Here is a 25,761-nt window from a genome sequence, read left to right as displayed (position 1 = left end):
TAGCTGGGACTACCAGCATCTGCCACAATGCCCAGCTATTTTTTTTTTTTTTGGTTGCAGCCGTCATTGTTATTTGGTGGGCCTGGGCTGAATTCGAACCGGCCAACTCAGGTATATGTGGCTAGCGCCTTAGCCATTTGAGCCACAGGCACTCAGCCTTCCCTATCATTTTCAACTTGATGATAACTCCATTTGTGAGGTTTAATAGTATTATAATAAATGAAATGTGTATGAGTATATGGTCAATATCTCAAAATAATGGAATAAAGATCCAATAAATATAAAAGCTACCTTTTATTTAAAATGAGGCATATTCTAAAAGACTACAAAGTCAAACCCTGAGAATCAGTTGAACCATAAAATTTGCTTTACAATGGAACTTTAACTGCAGGGTGGTGGGGGGAGGAGTACTCTGTAACTGAGGGGAAAAAAGGTTGACAGCACTTATAATTGAAAATGTCCATACTCACTTTTTATTCTAAATTAAAAAAAATCATTTTCTCAAATATCATTTTAGAAATCAGTCACTATGACTCAACTCCTCAATTTAAAAATAAACAGATCTAGGGGAAGTAAGGTGAAGAGTATATGAGACCTCTCTGTAGTATCTTTGCAACTTCTTATGAATCTAAAATTATTTTATAATTGTCCAAATTTTACTTTCAATATAAATAAAGACTGAATATACTGGTCTGAAAAAAGAAGCCATATATTTTGGTCAATGTAGAATTTAGTGGTGGATTAAAAAAAAGGCTAAAAAAATGAAATCTAGAGTGAAATTTTATGAACAGAAGCAATTTAGAACCATGGAAAAAGTATTTAAAGCACTAGGTTCAAATACTGGCTTTACCACCCCCTAGCTGGGTAACTTTGGACACATTACCTAAATTCTCAAGAGTACTATGAAAATCCATGAAATAAGTGAAATAAAAAATTGTAAACTGTAAAGCCTGGTACAAATGCTAGCTACACATATTATTAATTCAAATTTCCTAGATTTAATTCATTCTTTTATAAAGGACTGTCTTCATTTATATCATGTATTCTTTCAATGGAACAAGAACACATTTTAAAAATGGTATTCAAACAAAGAAATACAGCAACTTAGTTTATTACATGCAGATTCTTCTGCATTGTTGCTAACAGTTCACTGGTCCAAAATTACTAAAATACTTAAAAAACTATACATTATGTAAACAAAACATAAATAAGACAGCATAGTTCTTTGTACATATATTTAGTACAGGTTGTTAGGGATTTAGGAATATGTACAATTTTACACCATGGACTGCATTTTCACAATGCATAAATATATATATATATTTTTACAGAAACAAAAATAAAATTTCACTAATGACACAGAATACCATATCATAGATATGCTGCAATAATCCAAATTCAAGAAGAAACATGTCGATGTAAGTGTGCAAAAGGCTAGCTTACTCTAAACTAGTCAAACTCGACCTTGTTCAATTTATGTTATACAGACTGGTAAATCCTGACCATATACTTTAAACAAAGAACCTTTGAAAACATTCAAATACCAATGAGGAGTTAAATGGAACATATTTTTCCCTCCCCAAGAAAACAAAGCCTTGTTGCAAGCTAATGAAAAGATACATTAAAATACACACACACACACACACACACACACACAACTATGTATAATATGTTTTCAACAGTATAATAAACAGTTAAAATTTTTATGGGAGTCAAAACAATGCCCCATTATTTAAAAACTGGCTCTTTTAGTCTAAATTCAAGATGCAGCTGTGTCAGGCTTCTCTAAACCAGATGACTGAAAATCAGGGAAGACAGAGACAGGATTTCGACTGGCAGATACGACAATTTGTGAGAGAGATGAAGAGAGAGAAGACACCTTAGATGCTGGAGTATTTATGGTATTCAAAATGGCTCCTTCTGGGCTAACCAATAATTTTTTAACAGATGTGTCCAAATGAAATACTGAAGTGTTACTTGGCAGTGGAGGATTACTGGAACAAATGGCAGAAGCCAAAGAAGGTGTTTTAGCCAAAATGGTAGCTGGAGGAGACTTAATTACTGAAGTCAAAGATACTGGAGGTGCAGGAGATGGAACAGAAACTTTAGCAGTAGTATTTATAATTTGTGGTGTCGTATTTACTGTGGGTAGAGAACTTGTATTCCCAAAAGAGTTTACGATTTTTGTAGAGCTTTTCAGAGAATGTTTTATAGGTTGCACCCGTAAAGAATTATTTGATGCTAGTGTGATCTTGTGAGCAGGGTTATCTACTGGTGTAGGCTGAATACCTTGGCTGCTGTTAAGAATTAATGGAGGTCCATATTTTGGGCTAGTAGATATAAGGAGAACGTGGCTGCCAGCTCCAAGACCTTGTGGTGGAACAATAAACCGGGTTCCATTAATCATAATCTGAGTACCAGGTGCCAAAGGTGTACTGGTGTTGATGACTATTTTTTGCTGAATACAAGGTTCATTGAACTGACTCCCTACTAGACTAGTTGTTACATTTGATGGTGCTGTGGCAGTGTGAATGGAAGAGCCACCTGGAACAGAACTGTAACTAGGGGTTGATTTTACTAAAGAAGGGGGCATTTGCTGGTTTGGCAGAGAAGCTAAATTGGAAATATTAGTTATTTTACCTGGACTTGGTGAAAGGGATGACAATTCAGTCTGAGGTTTAGCTGTGTTTACATTTGTTGGCACTGTAGTTGAAATCCCTGGTGAGTGAAACTGGAGAGAAGTCCAAGATTGTCTTTTAGGAAGAGAACATGTGGCTTCTGGTACTGCTGCTGAATGCTGAACTGTGTTCATTATTTTAGGGGATGCAGTCACAGGTGTAGGTAAGGCAACAGTAACAGGGATCTGCAAAGCCGATGTTAAACATTTAGGAGACACTGTTGGTTGTGTAGCTGAAATCAGAACAGAGGATGCAAGATGTCCTGTTTTCACAGTTGATATAGCCACAGTGTTTCCAAGATTTGATGTGCAAAGTCTATTTGACAAAATAGGCATAATTCTTGAAGAGGTATCATTTCCACTAACTAAAACAGGAGGTCGTGTCCCAGCTGAAGCAGAGGCTGAGGTCACTGAAAAGGAACCCAAAGATACACTTGCTCCCGTTACCGAAAACATGTTTACTGCTCTTGTGGCAGAAACCACTGATTCATTAACAGGAGTAATATTTTGACTCACAAAATTTGAACTTACAGGAATTGAATTACAACTTGTTGACAATGGCAAAATATAGCCCTTGCTACTTTTGTCTTCTCCTTTTGGGATTACATTTTGCAATATGTTAATTGATGGTATAGCTGGCACAGTGCCTGAAGTATTTACAATTGCTTGACCTATGTTTAGCCCAATTTTCACATCCTTTATCTGAGACACAGTTGGTGATGAATTAATTTTTATTGGTGCTCCCACTGTTGATGGAATCAGTACTATTTGGGGTTGCTCTGGAGTCTTAATGTATGTTTTATTCAACGAGGGAGGAAGAGTTTGTTTTAATGATTCTGCAACAACTGTTGGGGTTGAAGTGCCACTGGGAATTGGAGCATTAATAAAAACTAATTTCTGGGCAGAGACACCACTAGATGTTGGTGTAGGTGTCACATTAATTGTAGTTCCATTGCCAGAAGAAAGAATAGATGGAGCTGATACCAGCATAAGTTTCTGAACTGGAGTACCACTAATCCCATCTCCATTTGTTACTACTGTTGCTTCTGTTCTTGTAACAGGGCAAGTTTTTGTGACATAATCTACCTGTTGCTGTTTAGTTGGAGTATGAATCACATTTGCATTGTTTTGTCCAAAATTTCCTGTTGATATGCTAATTACACTTACTGGATTACTTGTTGTGGACTGTAGTAGTGTGCTAGAGGAAACAGAGCACTTCAAGGAAGAAGAAGGCATGTGTGAAGTTTTATCTGTTATGTGGCTCAAATTACCACTGCTAGAGGGGTGACCTAATTTAAGTTTGAGATTTTTCCCCATGGACGGATTAAAGCTAGTTGGAATGGAAACAGAAGTTGGTGTGTGACTAAAATGTGGGATACTTGATGTAGTAGTCATTCCAGCTACTGGTGAAAATGCAGAGGATGATGAGGTTGTTGACTTTGGCATCAGAAATGCCTGAAGCTGAGGAGCAAAAGTGAAAACAGAACTTGAAGATAAAGTACTGGGTGAATTTTGATCTGGATTGGTCTGTACTTTTACAACTCCAGTGTTCCCACCTCGTGTCCTAACAAGAATTGACTGTGAATCTCTTATACACACAGTTTTCAATTCTTGCTTTGTTTCAGAAGAATCGGCAGGTTGTTGCACAAAACAGTTGAGGGAACTAGTAGGATTCATAGATCCATTTAGTGTTGCTGTTGATAACAGAGGCTGACCTGTTAAGGAAATGGTAGATGAAGCACTGAGCAGGGGGAATGTGGCTGCTGAAACTGCATTCTTGACTTTTCCTCCTTCACTCTGGCTCATCTTAACTGGTGGTGTTAATAAATTACTAACAGAAGTTACAGATGACAAAGGTTGTGGTCTAGCATTACTCACATTTGATAAAGGTGTAATTGTCTTGTTGAAAACTGTATTAGGTAGTTGAGTAGAAACACTTCCTGCTGGGTTGACAAGAACTGATGCTGAAGAAGAGTTTACATTTGTTGTCTGTGGGAAAGATGAACAATGTTGTTCCGAACCTTTTTGTTGAAGTGGCGGTACTTCTTTTGCAATTGCTTTTCCTTCTTTATGCTGAATCACAAAATTCTTAGGCAGAATAAGAACCTGTTGCATGATTTTTTCTCCTGTTTTAGGATCCACCACAGGTTGCATCTGAATCTTTACAGAGCTATTGTGAAGATCTATTGGCAACCATTGGCCACAGGGCATTTTGTACACCATCTGCAAAGGACCTTTTGTACTGGTATGGCAGGTCAACGCTGGCTTTACAGAGCTTGCTTCTGGAGGAGATATAACTGGCTTTTCCACAGCAGAAGCACTTCTACTTGTGGAAGGGGGCAGTTGATTTGTTAAGGTCACTTTGTTCCCAATATTCTTTGCAAGCAAGGCTTGGATAGGTTTGGTCCCTTTTTGGAGAGTAGACACTGATACTGAATCCAATGACGCAAATGCCTCTGGAAATGATGGCTCTGTATGCTTCAATTCATTCAAATAGTCTATTTGCATATCACCTTCTAAATTATCAACTGCTGTCTCATTTGTGCTTAACTTTGCTTTCTTTCTTGGGGAAAGCTCTTTTGTGCTATCATCCAGATAACTTGTTTGTTTGGACTGTCGTTTAAGAGTTTTAAGCAGTGTTTTTGGTACATCTTTAGAAGGCAACTCCTTCTTCAACAGCTTGCTTCTGCCCATGGGAAAATCGATTTCTGACAATTTCATATCATCTGAAAATTATAAAAATAAGTATTTTGTTGATATAAAATAGCAACTGAAGAGTAGTAACACCAATCATGAGAAAGAAAGTCAATCTATGAGCTGGTAAAATTAAGAAATCTACTGTGAGGTGATTTGAAAGCCTCAGCCCACTGATGGAGATAAAGATGACCTTTGATACACTGATCTGCTATCATAATCATGACCAGGTTAACTTCTTGAGAAAATTCTGCTAATTCTGCTACCAATGCAAGTGTAAAACTTTTCTTTTTTTCTTTCTTTCATTTTTTTTTTTTAAAGTGACCAAGCCTTACTATGTTGTTCAGGCTAGACTCAAATTCCTGGGCTCAAGCAATCCTCCTGCCTCAGCTGGAAGTATAGATCTGCACCACCGTAGCTGGGTTAATTTTCCTCTGTTAAAAAGATATGCAAAACAATAGTTAGGGATCAAAATTAAATAGGGGAAGGAAACTAGTCTAGTTCTCTTCCTCTAGATAGAGAAACCTTGATACCAAAGAAAATTAGTTCTCCAGTCAGTTCTATTTTTACAAACTAAAAAAAAAAAAAAAAAAGTTCAGCTCTTTCTGCTGTGTACAGTAAAAAGAAATTAGTAGTAACTGATCAAACTGCGTTAATAATACGTACTCTTATAATTCACTGAAAACATGGAAAATAAGAGGTTAATTCATATTTATCCTTAAATTTTCATACTAATTTCTTATATAACAAAAGAAAGTCATTAAACTAGATTTACAGAATAATATAATCTGATGAATGAAAATGAACTGTAGGGTAATCTAATCTAGCTTCCTATCCCTATTAGAATGATATGTTCATTCTGGTCTCATTAGGCCATCAACCTTGGTCATTTCTCATAAAAAAAGTCTTCACAATATTAGGGACTTACAAATTCTAACTTAAAGCAAACTTCAGAAATAATGCTTCAGAAATAATAACAGAAAGAAGAGAATGAACCAAATTCAACGGATTACAGATCAAAGGTATATGGCCTGTAATAAACAATGACATGCCTATAACTTGGAGTCAGGCATTGGCTACAGAAACTCCTAGAAACATAATGACTCTCAAGCAACTTATAAGGACATGGACAATATTTCTTCAAAACATACCAGATTTCCTCAATCAATATATTTCATTGACCAGATTAACTTTGACCCTCACAGCAAACAAAAATGTCTCCTTGTACATTTAGGGTTGATTTTAAAAAAGTTTTAATGTTACCTGGATCAAAGTGATCTTTCCCCAGGATATCGAGAGGTTCTGTCAAATCTATAGATTTAATGATTTCTCCTTTAGGAGAATCTTTTTCCAGATCTCCTTCACCTTCTTCAGTAGCCCATAGTTCTCTAGTAAATTTATCATGATCAGGTTGTCTTCTGAAGTCATCATAGTCTCTCTTTAAACGGCTCCTAAAATAAAATACCCAACATCACTGATAATACATATGTATTAAATTCTTGGAATCTAATTTGTAACAGTTTAAACTACATGTTTAAATATGTTCAATTACACCACTACAAACATTTTGTCAATCTTAAGTGTGTCTAAGATGCTTAGTTTAGTCTTGCCAATGATTAACTGCTCAAGAAGATAAAATCTAGGGTGTAGGCATAAAATTAAAAAAAATCAAATCTGCAAATTTCAGAATGAAATGTTTAAACATACCACCTGATTATCTTTCTAAAGGCTGCTGTTAGACCTATAAAATGAAAGAAAGGTCATTTTTTTCTAGTTATACTGGCAGATATAGATTTGAGATAGTCTCAGAATGACTGATTGTAAAATACAACTTAAAATGTCATTTTAAAAACAGTTAATCAAGAAATTCTAAGCAACAGTATTTATAATTGTGCCTATTAAAGGAACAAACAAACAAATCCATCATTTAATCCTGGAAGTAATCACATCTAAACCTTTGGGTTTTACTAGAAAGATTTTTTTATTAAGCCTAGGGAAACACAGCTAAAAAGTAATCTAACCCTCATAGATATCTTTTCTACATAAAAACATATTAACTATGGAGAGATAGAAACACGGTATTTTACATCCTATATAACTGCTTTTGCTTTCGACTAAGTTCTCTATCCTCAGACTTTACCCTTAGCTTCTTTCCTTTTGTTTAAAAAAATACCTCTGAATATGTTTTAACCAATTTATTTTTGTTACATATTCTTTTTTTTTTTTTTTTTTTTTTTTTTGAGACAGAGCCTCAAGCTGTCCCTCTGGGTAGAGTGCCATGGCATTGCAGCTCATAGCAACCTCCAACTCCTGGGCTCAAGCGAGTCTCCTGCCTCCGCCTCCCAAGTAGCTGGGACCACAGGAGCCTGCCACAACGCCCGGCTATTTTTTGGTTGCAGCCGTCATTGTTGTTTGGTGGGTCCGGGCTGGGGATTCGAAACCTCCACCTTAGGTGTACGTGGCTGGCGCCTTAGCTGGCGGAGCTATCGGCGCCGAGCCGTTACATATTCTTATTTGTGCATATTAGATTTTAAGTTCTACTTACATCACTTAGTAGTTATAAGACTTTGGGGAAATACTGTACCTTACTAAGCATCAGTTTACTTATTTGTATAATGGGAATAAATAAGAGAACTCACTTTATAGTATGTATGGCACATAAATATTCTATAAACGTTAGTTTTAACATTCTACAATGTTATTTTCTCTATTTATGCTTTAAATTATTGCTTAAGGGTTTTATAAAGCATATGGGGACTTTAAGAGACTAGAATGTGTTATCAAATGGTAATTATAAAATGAATTTCCCATTCAATTTGGAAGACTGGAATAAAAAACAATATCTATGGGGGGGCAGATTCAAGTTCTCCCTTTTTATTCTCTATCATCTTAGCCTCAGACAATGACTTCGCTTTTTATTTCATGAAAAATGAAAGCAATTAAAAGAAAATCTTCACATGCTTATAATGTCATCTGCAAGTTACCTTAATTTGTACTCATATTTTTCTTCTTCCTAGCTAAGCTAACACCTCTATTTAAATGCATCCTCTCTTGTCTAATGAAGAACAGCATTCTACCAAATGTCCCTTCCTTTGCCTAAATCTATTTTTTGCCTATTAGATTATTTCCATCAGTATACAAACATGTTATTTCTCCCATTAATAAAAACTAACAACAACAGACACCAACAAAACACCCTCTCTTAACCCAAGCTTATCCTTCCAGGCACTGCCCCATTGTTCTATTCCACTTGATAGCAAAACTCCATGAAAGACTCTTCAATTCCTCTCTCCAAATTCTCTTGAATAGATTCCTAAGACTTACACTCATTTTTCTAGCAACACAACTTACCAGTCATTAATGACTTTCATGCTGTCAAATTAAATAATGAATTCTTTTTTTTTTTTAAACAGAGTTATACTGTTACCCTGAGTAGAGTGCCATGGCATCAGAGCTCACAGCAACCTCAAATTCTTGGGCTTAAGTGATTCTCTTACCTTAGCTTCCCAAGTAGCTGGGATTACAGGCACCTGCCACAACGCCCAGCTTTTTTTTTGTTGTTGTTGTCATTGTTGTTTACCAGGCCTGAGCTGGGTTTGAACTCAACAGCCCCAGTGTATGTGGCCAGAGCTCTAACTACTGAACAATGAGCACCAAGCCTAAATAATGAATTCTTTTCCTATTTTTATTTTTTGAGACAGAGTCTCACTATGTTGCCCTAGATAGAGTGCTATGGCATCACAGCTCACAGCAACCTCACCCTCTTAGGCTTAAGTGATTGTCTTGCCTAAGTCTCCTAAGTAGCTGGGACTATAGGTGCCTGCCACAATGCCTGGCTATTTTTTTGTTATAGTTGTCATTGTTGTTTGGCAGGCCCAGGCTGGATTTAAACCCACCAGCTCTGGCATATGTGGCTGGAACCCTAGCCACTTAACTATAGGAACCAAGCCTAAACAATGAATTTTTTTTTTTTTCAAGAGACAGAGTCTTATTTTGTTGCCCTTGGTGGAGTGCCATGGTGTCACAGCTCACAGCAATCCAGCTCTTGGGCTTAGGCAATTCTCTTGCCTCAGCCTCCCAAGTAGGTAGGACTACAGGTGCCTGCCACAATGCCCGGCTATTTTTTTTGTTGCAGTTTGGCAGGGGCCGGGTTCAAACCTGCTAGTCTTGGTATATGGGGCTGGAGCCCTACCCACTGAGCCACAGGCGCCACCCAATAATGAATTCTTATTCATCATCTTCCTCAACCTATCATGAACAGCCCTCCTTTTTTCAAATATTTTCTTTGTCTTGTTCCCAAAACATCATTTTTCCTTTGTTACTATCTTAGTGAATGAATACTCTTTTGCAGTCTCTTCTGCTAAGTCCTACTCATTTTTATCACTTCTACATGTCGGAATGTTCAGTGTTCAGTTCTCTTTATTTCTCTGTGTCCGCATACTAGGTAATTTCTACTAGTCTCATGACTTTAAATACAACTGATATGCTGACAATTCTCAAATTTGTACCTCTAACCTGGTTGACTTCCTTGAACTCAAACTCATATATTGAACTACTACTAATGACACCAATTAGATGTCTAAAAAGCATATCAAACTTAACACACTAAAATCTTAACTCTTCAATTCCCCCTACCTCCTTCAGTTAATCTATCTCAATCACAATTCCATTGTTCCAGTTGTTTGGACCAAAAATACAAGCTATCATCTTTTTTATGCTTTACTTTCTCTCATACCCCTAATATCTAATTGTTTAATTCTACCAATCCTACACTCAAGACATATCCAGAATTCATCTATTCCTTGGCATCTGTGCTGCTATTACCCTAGTCCAAGTGACTACTATTTTTCTCTGTATTATTGCTGTAGTGTTATTAGTATACCTGCTTTCATCTTTGTCCCATTACATTAATCTCAACATAACAGCTACAGTGACTACTTTAAAACATAAATCAGATCATATTCCTTCTCTGCTTAAACCCATTCCATGGCTTCTCATTTCACACAATGTAAAAACTCATCATCCACATCATTCAAGGCCTACCAGATCTGGCTACCTTCCCCTTTAGTACTCTTGTCTCTTACCATGTTCTTTACTCATTCTTCTCTAGTTTTACTTGCCTCTTTGCATTCCCTCTAAATGCCAAACATGCTTCCAACCTTAGGGCATTTATACCTTCTATTCCCTCTGCTTTTCCCTCAGATTCCACATGCCTCTCTCCCTCATCTCCATCAGGTCAAACATGTCAGGAAAGCTTTCCTTAGTATCTTAGTGAGAATAACCTTCATCCTGTCCAAACTAGCACACCCCCCGCCCCACACTTCTCTTTTTGAGACAGTCTTACTCTGTCACTCTGGGTAGAGGGTCATGGTGCCATAGCTCACAGAAACCTTAAACTCTTGGGCTCAAGTGATCTTCTTGCCTCAGCCTCCTGAGTAGCTGGGATTACAGATGCCTGCCACAACACCGGCTAGTCAAACAAGCCCTTTCCTATCCCTCTCACTGTGTATTACTTTGCTTCACAACACTTTTTGCCATCTGACATTTGAGTTTGTCTATTTCTTCCACTAGAATGTAAGTCAAAGAGAAGGGGTGGGTTTGTTTAAAACAAAATTACTTTCTCAGGGCTTAGGAATTGCCTGGCACATAGCTGGCACTCAAAAATATCTGAATTACAAATGAATGGAAAACCACTACATTATTCCAGTATATCTTCCTAAAATCATAAATTAAGGACCATAAAACATGTTGAACAGATTATAAAGCTTGAATTACCTGTTTCTTTGGAAAGCCTTCATTAACTTTGGTTCCCATGGCAGCAATTCATTTAAAAGACGTATCAATGTACTATGTAATTCTTTTACAGCTTGCCTCCGATGATACCATTTGCCCTAAAAACACAATTTTTAAAGTAAATCTTTTAGATTTAATCTAAAAGTTAATGTCAAGCCTTATTTTCTGATTAAAAAACAAAATTGAAATGCTAATAACCCATCAAAAACGTATTTCTTCTTCAGAGGCTTGCAGAAAGGGGGGAATATCCTGTAATAAATCTTACTTAATATATTTAACAATTCTCAATTCTACCAGAGAAATCTGAAATCCATTTCAGCCAACTGGGAGACAAACATTCAAAAAAAATTTTAAATTGCAACAATTATCAACATTTTAATAGATCATTGCTAAATATAGATAATGATACAAATGTTTATTCATCAAATAAATAAATTATATGAGTTATTTCCATAAGGTTTTTGTAATTTTCCCAAAGAGTGAGGGAAAAAGGGGAGAAAAGCTCAATTTGTTATACCTAAAAGTGATCTTAACAAAACTCCTTAGGATATTTTATGTTTATTTAAAAATTTTTCTAGCACAGAAAAGCAACCAAAGCTATCACTGTTTTTAAAACTATAATGTTACACTAAGAGTTAATAATCACTGATATCCTCTCAATTTGCTAAGTATTATTGTAGGTATTTAATGCCCCCCCATATATCTATATCTAGAAAGAGTTCTAGCATTTATGAAAACCCTTCTAAAGTGTTTGTATTGTTATATTCACTTTACAAATGATGAAACTACAGCTTAGAGTAAATAACTTAGTTAAGGTCCTATGACTTAAACCCACATCTGCTTGTAAAGTGCAAGTTCTTAGAACCACATCACTACCTCTTAAAAGTGCACCACATAATTTCAATCTGACAAAGGCTATAAATAACTCTAGCAAAGATACACTTTACTGGTATATACAAAATTATTTGAATAATATAGGAATAAATTTATAACAGTTAAGCCAATATCCAATGATGTTAGTATGTACCTATCATCTACTGTTATGTAACCATGTTGTATTTTTTCTAATAGCTTTCAGATATAATTTATATATCATACAATCCACATGTTTTATTTCTAACAAAAACACACAACTATGTATGTTGTGGATCATGCATAAAATTAGACTATTCAGAAGAATAAAATTAGATATTCAGAAGAATATCCCAAGAAAAGTCATTTTTTTTCATGTAATACATTAACACAGATAAGCTGCTTTCTTGTTAAATATGTTCTAAAGGTACACACAGGACCCAAGTCAACAGTGAGTTAGACCTTTAAAGTTTATTTTTCTCAAATAAATGTTATAAGAGTGTACAGAGTGCTTATCTTAACCTATGGAAATAAAACTATTAAACTGATACATAATAAAACTGACTAAGAGATAACTCAGCTAGGGAAAGTGAACCTAGATAGAGGAAGATGAAAAGGCTGATAACAGCTACCTAAAATCCTTCGTGGAATGAGGCAGGATTGTTTCAATAAAAAATAGAAAATAGGCAGATTTTTCTCTTTAATAAAGTATATAAACAACATTCTTATATTTCCAAACTAGTATTTGGCTCAAAGTTGAAATGGTAAGACTGAGGTTACAAGAGAAAAGACAGCTGCAAAGTTAACCTGAGCAGTACAGCTGCTATCTGGATTATCATGTAGTGATGGGGTGGCAGATGCAGAAGGACTAGTAGTAGTATAGGACAGAAGACCTCAGTTAGCACTAGGTAGATGAAGTGCATGAAGAGGAGGCTGTACAGCTGTTATTTCAAGACATTTGTCAGCTCTATTTGTATCTCTGCTAAATTAAAATATATTAATATTTATAGATGAGAATTTTAAGAGGATTATAAAACTTTTATCTTTTTATTTTATTTTGGTTACTAATCTTTAATTATTCCAACATGAAGAAATATATTACTGAACTAGCAGTCTACATACAAGGCAAAGAACTTAAATACTAATTAGAGAATAAATTTCCAATTTTCATGTAACTCTATCTTATTTATTTAATCTATCTGGAAACGCCTATGGCCTTGTACTTTTATATATGTTTTGTGGGTTTCTTCCCTTTCCTTACGTTGTATGTTTTCAATTTGGGGTAGTGGTGGTATGATATTCCATCTAATTTAAAAATGTGTATTTAATCATTCCATAGTTAATAAACAAACTAAAAAGGTTTATTATTTTCAGAATTAACAAAAATTACAGGAAATAAAGACTAATAAAATGTTTTACCTAGAAGACACATATAAAGAATATTAATGACTTCAACAAAAGGCACTCCTATTGCCTGCCATGGGCTAAGAGAGTCTAATTTTTATGTTGATCAAAGGCAGTATAGGTTTTAAAAAGATGAAAATCACTGCTATGAGATTGGTATTTGTAAGGTACTTTAGTCACCAACAATAAAAGGGAAATTCAAGGCTTGTTTCATGTATTATCTTCTTTGATCAAAATAAGATATTTACAACCTAAATGGAATTAAAATAATGACACTGTCCCTTCCTATTTAGTGGTGGTCTTAGACTTTAACGGTAGACAATGGAACTAATGTAAAGAGAAAAAAAGTTCTAAGTTTTTAAAAAGAAATTAGAGATAGTCATCTGCCTTATCTTGGGGCTAGATATGAAATCTATTTAAAAATGAAAACAAATATTTATTTAACTTTGAATTAGGTCATTAACTAAAAGCAAATAATAAATTTTCTAACTGACTAGCTTTATTTATATACACAGATAAAGGAAATACCAAGAACAATTGTTTCTTCTAGGATAAAACTATTAAAAATGTCTAAAGTTACACAGGGAGGTACATGTGGCTCTCCATATCTGTGGGTTCTGCATCCACGTATTCAACCAATCATGGATTGAAAATATTCAGGAAAAAAAAGGACGGGTTGTATCCATACTGAATAGTTTTTCTTTCTTTCTTTCTTTTTTTTTTTTTTTTGAGACAGAGCCTCAAGCTGTCCCCCTGGGTAGAGTGCCATGGCATCACGCTCACAGCAACCTCCAACTCCTGGGCTCAAGCGAGTCTCCTGCCTCAGCCTCCCAAGTAGCTGGGACCACAGGCGCCCGCCACAACGCCTGGCTATTTTTTTGGTTGCAGCCGTCATTGTGTTTGGCGGGTCCGGGCTGGGGATTCGAACCCGCCACCTTAGGTGTACGTGGCTGGCGCCTTAGCCAGTTGAGCTATAGGCGCCGAGCCTAGTTTTTCTTTCTTGTTATTCCCTAGACAATACGTATAACAATTATTTATGTCATGTTTACACTGTATTAGGTATTATAAATAACCGACAGATGATCTGAGGTATACAGGAGGATATATGAAGGTTATATGCAAATGCTATGCCATTTTATATAAAGGCATTTGAACAACTGTGGATTTTGTTATCTGTGGGGTGGGTAACAAATCTCCTATGGATACTCAGAACAACTGTACATTTAAATAAAGGTAGACATTAGAATTCTTTTATCTCCTGAATGGTAAAATCTACTATCCTTTCACTATGTAATGCTGTCTCTCTTGGTCCTCAAATAGATAATTCCTAAAGAAGAAACAGATTATATTGTGTATATAACCTATATTGAAATATAAGTATCTCTGTAATGCAAGAATTAAAATCTCAAATTTATTTTGTTAATTTTAAAAATTGTAATAGTAATTAAAACTATAGTGATCTAAAGTTTAAAAGTTAATTTAAACAAAAGTAAAACAGTGAATTCCTCTATCTTCAAACATAGAGAATACAGATATAGTAAAAATTAGAAAGGCTCTTTCAATCTTTCTGCACTGATAAATACAGAATCAAACACAAAGATGGCAGGTAATGGTTAAGTAAAAGATCAATTGTGGAGCAGTGCTATAGGTTTCTCTAATAAAAATATATTTAATGAACTTTATACACATAACTTAGTCTTGACTTCACAAACAAGCATGTGAATATGGGGATAAATTAACTGTTTTCAATATTAGAATTCTCATAATTTTTAGGGATAAAAATATTTTCTAAGAGAATCCTAATGAATGTGAACTAAATAATTCAAATATTTATGGAAGATCACTTTAAAAAAGAGGAGAGTATTATTTCTCTTTTATGTATCTACTATAAAGTTTAACATAAAATAAAGTGCGAATTTCAAGCATGCACCATTGAACCAAAGGCATATAGTAGAGACTAAATTCAAAGCTTACCTGGCATTGCTTTCTCATCCAATGTCCACTGCAGCTGCAGATTGCCAGCTCCCTTTCCATGAGATGCCCCAACTATCAAACAATGGAGATTTTATAACTCCATAGGGATTACTACAAAAAGGAGCTGGTCTATGGTCACAAGATAAGTCCTTTCTTATATTATGTAGTTTTATAAGTTTTTGAGTATGATGTATTAATAACTTAAGGAATTATAAATGCAAAGAAACTTAAAAAAACTTACAAAACTACACAATATTGTAAAAAAAAAAAAAAAGCTGTATCTCTATGTGTGTGAAGTAAGTGGGGGACAGAAACTTACCTTACAACTAAAGAACAACTCCATTCTGCTGCAGTAATCTGGGATGGGTATGACAGCACCAGCGTAACACTGGTTGGGGTGTTGCAAGGAGAGGGAGTTGGCAATCTACTGATGCTGGGGACATTGGACACCTAAAAGGAAGAAAAAGAGGAAAATAAATTGTAGATTTATTAAATGTCTCATCACCATGGATATATTTTGTACATTTTAATACATTTGATGCTCTGTATGTTAAACTTAGGTGAAAGTAACTGTTTACACAAGCCATTCAGTTACTTACGTAGGTTTTTTTGTAATGTATCTAAACAGAACAAGTATCACAATCATGAAGAAAATATTAAAATCATATAAAAATATCCAAAAATGCTTTTTGAAATTGAGAAGGCATTGTGGGGATAAAAAAATTTTTTTATAAAAAAGAACAGTACAAAAACATGACGTATATAATAAAAGTATCAATACTACTTTTCTATATGCTTTTATTTATAAATATGTTGTTAGATCACAGACACATGGATCACGAAACAAAGTATTTTTTCTTACAGGCTTGATTCTTGTCACAGACATAAATTCTGTGTTCAAAAAGGGATTAAATATCAATATATTATGTTTTTCAAATAAAACATAAATATCTTTTAGAAAAGCCAAGTGGATCCCTACATAAAGATGTCTTATTTAAGAGTATCATGCTTTACTGACTAAGCCAGTCAGACACTAAAGATGTCTCACTTAAAATCACTAGCAATATCCTAAAGTAGCTTTCATATAACCTAAACCCCTATGTGTAAAAAACATAGCACACATAAAATTAATTTCAATTAAGAATTTTAATAAGCTAATTATTTGGCATTCTTCTTAGTCTAAGTACTATTAAATGAAAAAGTAATACTATATTCAATAAGTATATACTTTTCTTTTTTATTTCTTACACAAACTACCACTATAGTCACATATTCCTGCATATTCACAGTTTGGGGAGATTAAATATTGGTTTCATCTTGCTGACATATAGTCCTTTGAAAAAGTGCTAGTTTGATAGTATAGTAAAATGTCTACATATTAATATGAAAAAAGTTAAAAAGTATTTAATACTAACATAGGTTCTAACATGAACTATGATATACTACTATTTTCTCTTGAGATACTCTCACCAATTTTCTCTTAGGACTAATTTAATAGGAAAGAAAAACATTAGTACTTTAATGCATCTCATACTAAATACATTAATTACATACGACATTTACATATTTCTAAATTAGCATCTAAATAGAAAACATGAAGGCAAACAATAATGATAATATTGCAAGTTGCTGTGTCTTCTGGCTTCATAGAGAAGGAAAAACTAGGTGCCAGATCACATTTCTTTCTTTCTTTCTTTCTTTTTGAGACAGAGCCTCAAGCTGTTCTCCTGGGTAGAGTGCCGTGTCATCACAGCTCACAGCAACCTCCAACTCCTGGGCTCAAGCGAGTTTCCTGCCTCTGCCTCCCAAGTAGCTGGAACCACAGGCGCCTGCCACAATGCCCGGCTATTTTTTTTTGGTTGCAGCCATCATTGTTGTTTGGCGGGCCCAGGTTGGATTTGAACCCGCCACCTTAGGTGTATGTGGCTGGCGCCTTAGCCACTTGAGCCACAGGTGTTGAGCCCAGATCACATTTCTAGTAAGGTAGTTCACCATCACTGTGGAAGAAAATCTAACAATGTACACTTAACAGATGATATGCTACCATTTTCTTTTTCTTCCTTCCTTTTTTTTTTTTCCATAGTCTCACACTGTCACCCTGGGTAGAGTGCTCTGACATCATAGCTCACAGCAACCTCAGATTCGTGGGCTCAAGTGATCCTCCTGCCTCTGCCTCCCAATTAGCTACAGCACCTGGCTATTTTTATTTATTTATTTATTTATTTTTGAGACAGAGTCTCACTATGTTGCCCTGGGTAGAGTGCTGTAGCATCACAGCTCACAGCAACCTCAAACTCTTGCGCTTAAGCCAGTGGTTCTCAACCTGTGAGTCGCAACCCATAGGAACTGTATTAAAGGGTCACGGCATTAGGAAGGTTGAGAACCACTGGCTTAAGTGATTCTCTTGCCTTAGCTTCCCAAATAGGTGGGAATACAGGAACCTGCCACAATGCCCAGCTATTTTTTGTGGCAGTTGTCATTGTTGTTTAGTTGGCCCAGGCTGATTTTGAACCCATCAGCCTCAGTGTATGTGGCTGTTGCCATAACCACTGTGCTATGAGCACCAAGCCAACACCTGGGTATTTTTAGAGACAGGGTCTTGCTCTTGCTCAGGCTGGTCTTGAACTCCTGAACTCACGCAATCCACTCACCTCAGCTTCCCAGAGTGCTAGGATTATAGGCACAAGCTACTGCGCCCAGCCGATATGCTACCATATTCATTGGTAGAACAACAAACCCTGAATGGGAAATTAACCAGTGGGTATCTGAATTTGACTGTTTGCATTAAACTGATGATAGCAAACAAGTTGATAAAATTTTATCAGCTCTATATGGTATCAGAAAGGATAGTTCTCAAGCAAGTCACCAGATTATGTAAATGACTAAGTAATGCTATGTTTATTGGCATTCCAGGGATATAGAAAGTCCCACCTGGAGTTAAGGCTGGGAATATCTTAAAACAGGTCCTACTTATTGTCACTTTTTCATACTCTATCACAACACCTCGTACAAAAGAGACCCATAATAGGTATTCAATTGTGTTAAGTAAATTTCTCTGATAACCGAGGTTTCCTCCTTAGATGCAGATTTCCTCTATTAAAAAAAATTGACAGAAATACTCCTAAAATCTAAGTCTTTACCTGAGTCATCATTAGGAAAAGTTATTGTTATGTTTTTATACAGTGACTATCAGGCACCTCTGAGGCTTTTAGGTCTATTACCTATATTCTCATATTAAATAGCTGTTGATTATTATACTTTTAGAATCCTAAGATCTGCTTTTATAAGTTTTAAAAATTGTCTTTTACAAATGTATTTGTGTTTTGTGTTGTCAATGTGCCTTAAACGTGTCTTGTTCTAATTAAAAGCAGTAGCAACAACTTGTTAAACTCACATCTTACATTAAAAGAAACTGGTCCCCATAGAGCCTTTTTCTGCTCTATAGTACTGGGGCCTCCACATACAGATTCTATGCCCTCTATTTAGGCTCCTTTTTGCTTTCTGCTGGATTCTGAGTTACTTTTCTTTCAATATAAATATTATCATTGTTTTTCTTTTTCTACAGAGTCTGGTAAAATGGTAAAAAAAAAAATTATTCATGCATAGTTCTCTGTTTTTATTTTTATTTTTTGGCAGTTTTGGCCAGGGCCAGGTGTGAACCCGCCACCTCCGGTATATGGGGCTGACACTCTACTCCTTGAGCCACAGTTCTCTGTTTTTGATGGTATTATTTCCCAATTTATGCAGGGGTGGGGAACCTGCGGCCTTAAGGCCTGTTGCCTTCTAGGTCCTCAAGCATGGCCTTTTCACTGAATCCAAATTTTCAGAACAAATCCTTTCATTGAAAGAGATGCAGCAGAGAAAGATGAAGCTTTTCTTTTAACCTTTCGTACTTAAAAAAGAGAAATCTTAAAATCAGAAGCCTGTCTGTTCCCTACCCCTGAAAGGTCTTCTAAAAGATTTTGATACCTTCTGTAATATAAAAATCCAGAATTACATTAAGCCCATGTTTAGGTCTTCACCCCACATAGATTTAAATTCAGTTTTCAGTAGAAGGTAGTAAAGTAACAGTTAAACAGAAGACAATACAAATTTACTGCGGCTTTGAAAAATATTTGACCTTTAAATTGTTACTTATATTTGAGTAACATATCTGATGAATAATTCACAAAGGTTTAAAGCAAATTATAAAAGCCACCCTACGAAGCTAAGATTATGGAACATCTGTCACCTAATTCAACTCTTGAAAGCTTACTTCATACCGTGAACATACAGCATTAACTCTCTGTCTGATGTAAATACACCATATAATCTCTTTTTCCTTTTAACTGGTGTTTTCATGAAAGTCATCTCTCTGATGAGATTCAAACTATGCCACACTGCAGCATTAGAAACAGTGAACACTATTAACAAGCATTAAAATCTGGTAGGATATGAATGGGGATAGTATATTCTCACATAATTCAGTGCCTACAGTTGAAGCTTTGTTTGCCTTTCCAGTCATGTATGTTCTGGTTCACATTTCCTGTCACCTAGCTTTCCTTTCTATAATTCTGAACATATCAATCAGTTAACATTTGAGTCTTCATAGAATCCATGTTATTTGTCCTTCCTCTCTACTCCCTAGTGACAGATAAACTTGCCTGGTAACTTCTGAATAAACAGCTTGAAAATAAAGAATACATTTTTTATAAAAGAACAGAGGCTAGGCTCGATGTCTGCAACATAGTGGTTACGGCGCTGGCCACATACACTGAAGCTGGCAGGTTCGAACCTGCCCCAGGCCAGCTAAACAACAATGATGACAACCTCAACAACGACAAAAAAATAACTGGGCGTTGTGGCAGGCACCTGTAGTCCTGGCTACTTGGGTGGCTCAGGCAAGAGAATTGCTTAAGCCCAAGAGTTTGAGGTTGCTGCAAGCTGTGACACCACAGCACTTTACCAAGGGCAATATAGTGAGACTCAATCTCAAAAACTCCAGAGGCTAGACCAACAAACCCTGATGAAAATTAAAAATCTATCCCCAGGGTTCAGTATAAAATCTTAAGCTCTTTTAAGTGAATTCCTTAAAGATAGAAATTTGGTTTTAATCTTTGGATCCCTATTAAGTTCCTAGTACTATACTAGCCCAGAGAAGACATTTAGGAAATATTTGCTTGATTAATTAAGACTAATATCTGTAACGGAACCAGGTAAGGAAACTTATTTTATCTGTTGTTCAGTATTTCCAAAAGGTCAGTGTAATTTTTAAAAACTTTAAATATAACTAAAGATAAATTGATCCCCTCCCACCCCCCGCCCTGCTGAGACAATTTTCAGTTTTGTTAACTATTAACTTGTTTAGTAGAAGATCTAGAATTACCGTGGCTCATGCCTATAATCCTAGCACTCTGGGAGGTCAGGGTACGTGAATTGCCTGAGCTCACAAGTTCCAAACCAGCCTGAGCCAGAGTGAGACCTCGTCTCCAAAATAGCCTATGGGCGCCTGTAGTCCCAGCTACTTGGGAGGCTGAGGCACGAGAATCACCTGAGCCCAAGAGTTTGAGGTTGCTGTGAGCTATGATACCACAGCATTCTACCAAGGGCGATGAAGTGAGACTTTGTCTCAAAAAAAAAAAAAAAAAAAAAAAGAAAAGAAGAAGATCTAGAATTAAAAAACACAATTATAAGGCCAGACAAGGTGGCTCATGCCTAGAATCTAAGCACTCTGGAAGACGGAGGTGGGTGGATCACTTGAGCTCAGTAGTTTAAGACCAGGCTAGGCAAAAGTGAAATCCCATCTCTACTAAAAACAGAAAACTAGTTGGGCGTTGTGGGGAGTATCTGAAGTCCCAGCTACTTGGGAGGCTGAGGCAAGGGGACTGCCTGAGCCCAAGAGTTTGAGGCTGCTGTGAACTAGGCTGAGGCCATGGCACTATATCCAGAGCACATGGTTAGTTTCCATCTCAAAAAATAAAAAATTTTAAAAAACACATTATACACAATAATGTAATTGTTAAAGTTGTAAATAAAACTAATTTTAAGAATAATCTGAGATTATTACAACCTTATCTACAACCAAAGCCATTAAATAAAGTTAATTAGGGCTTGAGGACTCTGAATGTACTTAAAGTTCCTTATACTTAGTAAAACAGATTTGGTACTACAACCATCTGACTATAAAATAAGACTGATTTGATGGTTCAACTATGAGAAAATAGGATATGAAAAGGAAAGAAGAGGGGAAAATCCCACCATCCTTCATTATAATAGAGTATACTTCTCTTTGATAGGTGATAGAAAATAAGATTGCTATATAATAATTTCTTTGCCTTATATCAGGCTTTTACTATGTTTAAGTATGTATAGATCCATATAAATACATGTAATAGTTTTATAAATGATGACAATATTTTTCCACTTACCTATGTATCATTCCTTACTATACCTCACTTTAGTAATATATCATATGATATTTTAAAAATGAAGAAATACCCAGCCATGTTATTTGTAGTTTCTTCATTTCCAATATTACAGAAGGGAAAAGGTAAATGGTAAACATATTTAGAAGAGGCCATAAATCTAATGGATTGAAGATAGCTAAGTCTGAACCTAACAGGATCAAGAATTCTTCTTTACCATCTGATGAAATCATGAAGGATAAAGGTTAACAATGACATTCACAAATTCCATCAAATAAAGTCTGAATCAGAGGTGTATGATGTCATAGAATATTCTCCATTATAAGATCTGGTATTATGATTTCATTGATTTTTACCTAACTTTTCAAACATCAGCTTGTTTTCTCCCATAAGTTGGCAGCAGTAGATGGAACGAAAGAATAGGACTCTTAGCAAATACAGGCTTGTATCAAGGTTTCACAACCTCAGCACAACTGACATTTGGGGCCAGATAATTCTTTGTTGTGGGGGGATGTCTTGTACATTGTAGGATCATTGCAATGTAGGATGTTTGGCAATATTATTAGCCTCCATCTATTAAATGGCATTACTACTTCTTTAACTGGGATGATGAATAATGTGCCAATTTTGCCAACATTGCCAAAAGTTTTCTAGTGAAGGGGCAGCAAAATCAAGCCCTGATAACCACTGGCTTATACAGAACTCTATGACCAAAAATGGGATGTCACTATCTTTGATCTAAGTTACTGACACCTTCAATGTTTGGTCTAGCTAAATGTACATCCTTAGGTTAGTTAAGAGAAGCATTATCACTGTGCATAATGAATTTAAATTATTTTAAGAACACAATAAAGATTAATTTTTTCTGTTACTTGAAATTCCTTTTTTTCTTTTTTGAAACAAGATCTTACTCTGTTGCTCCAGCTGGACTGTGGTGGCAGCTACCTAGCTCACAGCAACCTCAAACTCCTGGGTTTAAGTGATCCTTCTACCTCAGTCTTCTGAGTACTTGGGACTACAGGTGCCCACCACAATGCCTGGCTTTTTCCTCTTTTTTCTTTTTTCTGTTTTGAGACAGAGTCTCACTCTGTGGCCCTGGGTAGAGTACCATGGTGTCTTAGCTCACAGCAACCTCAAACTCTTGGGCTCAACAGATCCTCTTGCCTCAGCATGCCCATTAGCGAGGACTACAGGTGTACACTACCACGCTCCGCTAGTTTTTTTTTTTTCTGTTTTTCAGTAAAGACAGGGTCTTGCTCTTGCTCAGGCTGGTCAGTAACTCCTAAGCTCAAGCAATCCATCAGCCTTGGCCTCCCACAGTGCTAGAATCACAGGTGTGAGCCACCACCCCTGGTCTGAGATTCCTTGTTAACAAGCCTGTTTACATATGACAATCATTACAAATACATAATTTTGTATGTGCTTAAAATATAACATTCACAAATATTTCCATGTTGTAACAATACTCTACTAGTACTTCATTTTACTAGCTATTTGATATATCACTGTGTTAATATTAGTCATCTCCCTCCTAGTGGACATACGGGCTATTTCCAAATTTCCACCATTAAAGGTATCTCCTGAATGTACCACTACATAAATTACTTTTAGGAAGTGCGGGAAAAGAAATGATAATAAAAGTTAAATTCCAAATAGCATCACAGGATCAAAGAGCACAAGAAGTTTTACAGTTTTTCTTATATACAGACTATAAAATTTAGAAATAATTGAAATTTGTCTTAAATCCTGCTCAATGTTGAGGGGCTTAGCTACTAAAAGATGTATTCTAAAATACATGGTCTTATATTTATAATTTTAATCAGTATTGATAAGATTTTCACTTATCATTATATATCTCAGATGACATTTCTTTTTTTAATATGTATAGGATCTTTTTGTGGCCAAATTTTCATTTTTTCTTTTACCAATTTCTACACAGATCTTTACTTATTGAAGAAGACTGAAATTTTTTTGAAGATCTAAACTATGACAGAAAGTATAAGGAAATTAATAAGCAGATATGAGGGAAAAGGAGATCTATGCAAACCTTAGAAATACAAGTTTAGCAAAATCTTCCAATTTTTATTATTTGGAAAGCAATAATATCTAATAAATTTCAAATACAACAAGACCAGATAAATTTCATCCTCTTAGCTCTATCTTTCTGGAAAAGTAATAAATTTTCTAGACTAAAAAGGATACCTTTAAAGTAATTAAGCAACATAAAAATTTTCTTTTAATTAAAACTACAATAAAAACAATAAAATGTTATGATTTTTCCTTTACATCACTAAAGAATCCCATGATTTAAATAGGTACTTTTAAAATAATCAAGCAACATGCAAATTTTACCTTTTAATTAAAACAATAAAAACAATAAATGTTATGATTTGTCTCTTAGATCACTAAAGAATCCCATGATTTAAATAATGCCAAGACAGACAAAACTAAAGGACTTTGTCATTCTAAGTACTTATTTCTTTTTTCTTTTCTTTTTTTTTTTTTTTTTGAGACAGAGCCTCAAGCTATCCCCCTGGGTAGAGTGCCCTGGCATCACAACTCAAAGCAACCTCCAACTCCTGGGCTCAAGCAAGTCTCCTGCCTCAGCCTCCCAAATAGCTGGGACCACAGAGGTACCTGCCACAATGCCTGGCTATTTTTTGGTTGCAGCCATCACTACTGTTTTGGCGGGCCCGAGTTGGATTCAAACCTGCCACCTTAGGTGTATGTGGCTGGCACCTCAGCTACTTGAGCCACAGGCGCCAAGCCCTAAGTACTTATTTCAACAAGAGGTCTCTCTTTTAAATAAATCTCAGGTGGCTAATTAATTATAGCACCACACTATCTAAGCAAGGGTATCTAACCTGCTGCATGCATAGTACTTGAAGATGGTTTTGCTTATCTATGGTATCAGATTATCATGAAAAGTATGCACAGACCTTTTTTAATGCTCATCAGCTGTCCTTAAGTGTTTTTGTATTTAATGTGTGGCCAAAAACAATTCTTATTCTTCCCATGTGTGCCAGAAAAGAAAAAAAGGTCGGACACTCCTGAATTCTAAAGAATGTTGAGCCTTTTCTGACTGAGCCCCTAAATGAAGTGATGGGATCAACTGAACTTGATAATTCAAGCACTCTCCCTTCATATTAAGCATAAATGAAATTAGCTGTCTTGCAAATGAGTAAACAATTTAGATTTTAAAAGGCCATCCCATATCTTCTAATACAATGGCAAAACCTGTAGGTTAGAAAAAGCCTTTTACCAGGTCTGACAACTAAATGTGTGAACATGCCATTGTGTGTTTACATTGGCAGCACCATACAAACAACACAGTAGTATTTCATAACCTTGGTATTATCAGCATCTCACAGTTCTATCTATGTCAATGTGCTGCAATGCTTTGTTGAGTGGTGTTCAATACTGTTGTTTTTATGTGCTGTCATGAGAATGTTGGAGCTTAAATGAGAGCAACAAACAAACATTTGTGAATTTCTTGTTAAACTTGACAAGAGTGGAAGTGAAATCAGGGACTTCTTAGCCCATGTTTATGAGGATAATACCATGAAGAAAATGGCAATGTACAAATGAATTAAAAGTTTTTCTTAGGGGAGAGAAAATATCACCAATGAAGAAAGGTCAGGACAATCAGTGACAAGAAAAACTAACAAAAATATTGCAAAAATTTGTTGAATTATGCACCACAGTCATTAGCTGACTGTGAGAAGCATTGCAGACCAAGTAAACATCAAAAGAGAAACAGGAAAATCTGAACTGAAAATCTTGGCCAACAACTCATGGCTCTTGTATCACAACAATGCATCAGCTCACATAGCACTGTCTGTGAGGGGGGTTTTAGCCAGCAAACAAATAACTGTATCAGAATGTCCTTCCCTAATCACCTGATCTGGTCCCCAGTGACTTTTTTCTTTACCCAAAGATAAAGAAAATATTTTTTTTTTTTTT

General features: G+C 35.6%; 1 protein-coding gene across 2 annotated transcripts in view; it reads right to left on the bottom strand.

Annotated features, from left to right (window-relative positions):
- Positions 1 to 1,095: 1,095 nt before the first annotated feature.
- The window catches only part of KIAA2026 (KIAA2026 ortholog), a 101,242-nt gene continuing 76,576 nt past the window's right edge, over positions 1,096 to 25,761 (bottom strand). For both annotated transcript variants that reach the window (XM_003782894.3, XM_023508325.1), the window contains exons 6-8: positions 11,147 to 11,262; positions 6,635 to 6,822; positions 1,096 to 5,403 (exon numbers count right to left, since the gene is read on the bottom strand). In XM_003782894.3, coding sequence (XP_003782942.1) covers positions 1,760 to 5,403; positions 6,635 to 6,822; positions 11,147 to 11,262 — 3,948 coding nt within the window. In that variant the 3' untranslated portion in view covers positions 1,096 to 1,759. The remainder of the gene's footprint in view (positions 5,404 to 6,634; positions 6,823 to 11,146; positions 11,263 to 25,761) is intronic.

The sequence above is a fragment of the Otolemur garnettii genome, unplaced genomic scaffold (assembly GCF_000181295.1).
Source record: "Otolemur garnettii isolate 467f Iridium unplaced genomic scaffold, OtoGar3 scaffold00006, whole genome shotgun sequence".
Classification (NCBI taxonomy): Eukaryota; Metazoa; Chordata; class Mammalia; order Primates; family Galagidae; genus Otolemur; species Otolemur garnettii.
This window is presented reverse-complemented; position numbering and strand designations above follow the sequence as displayed.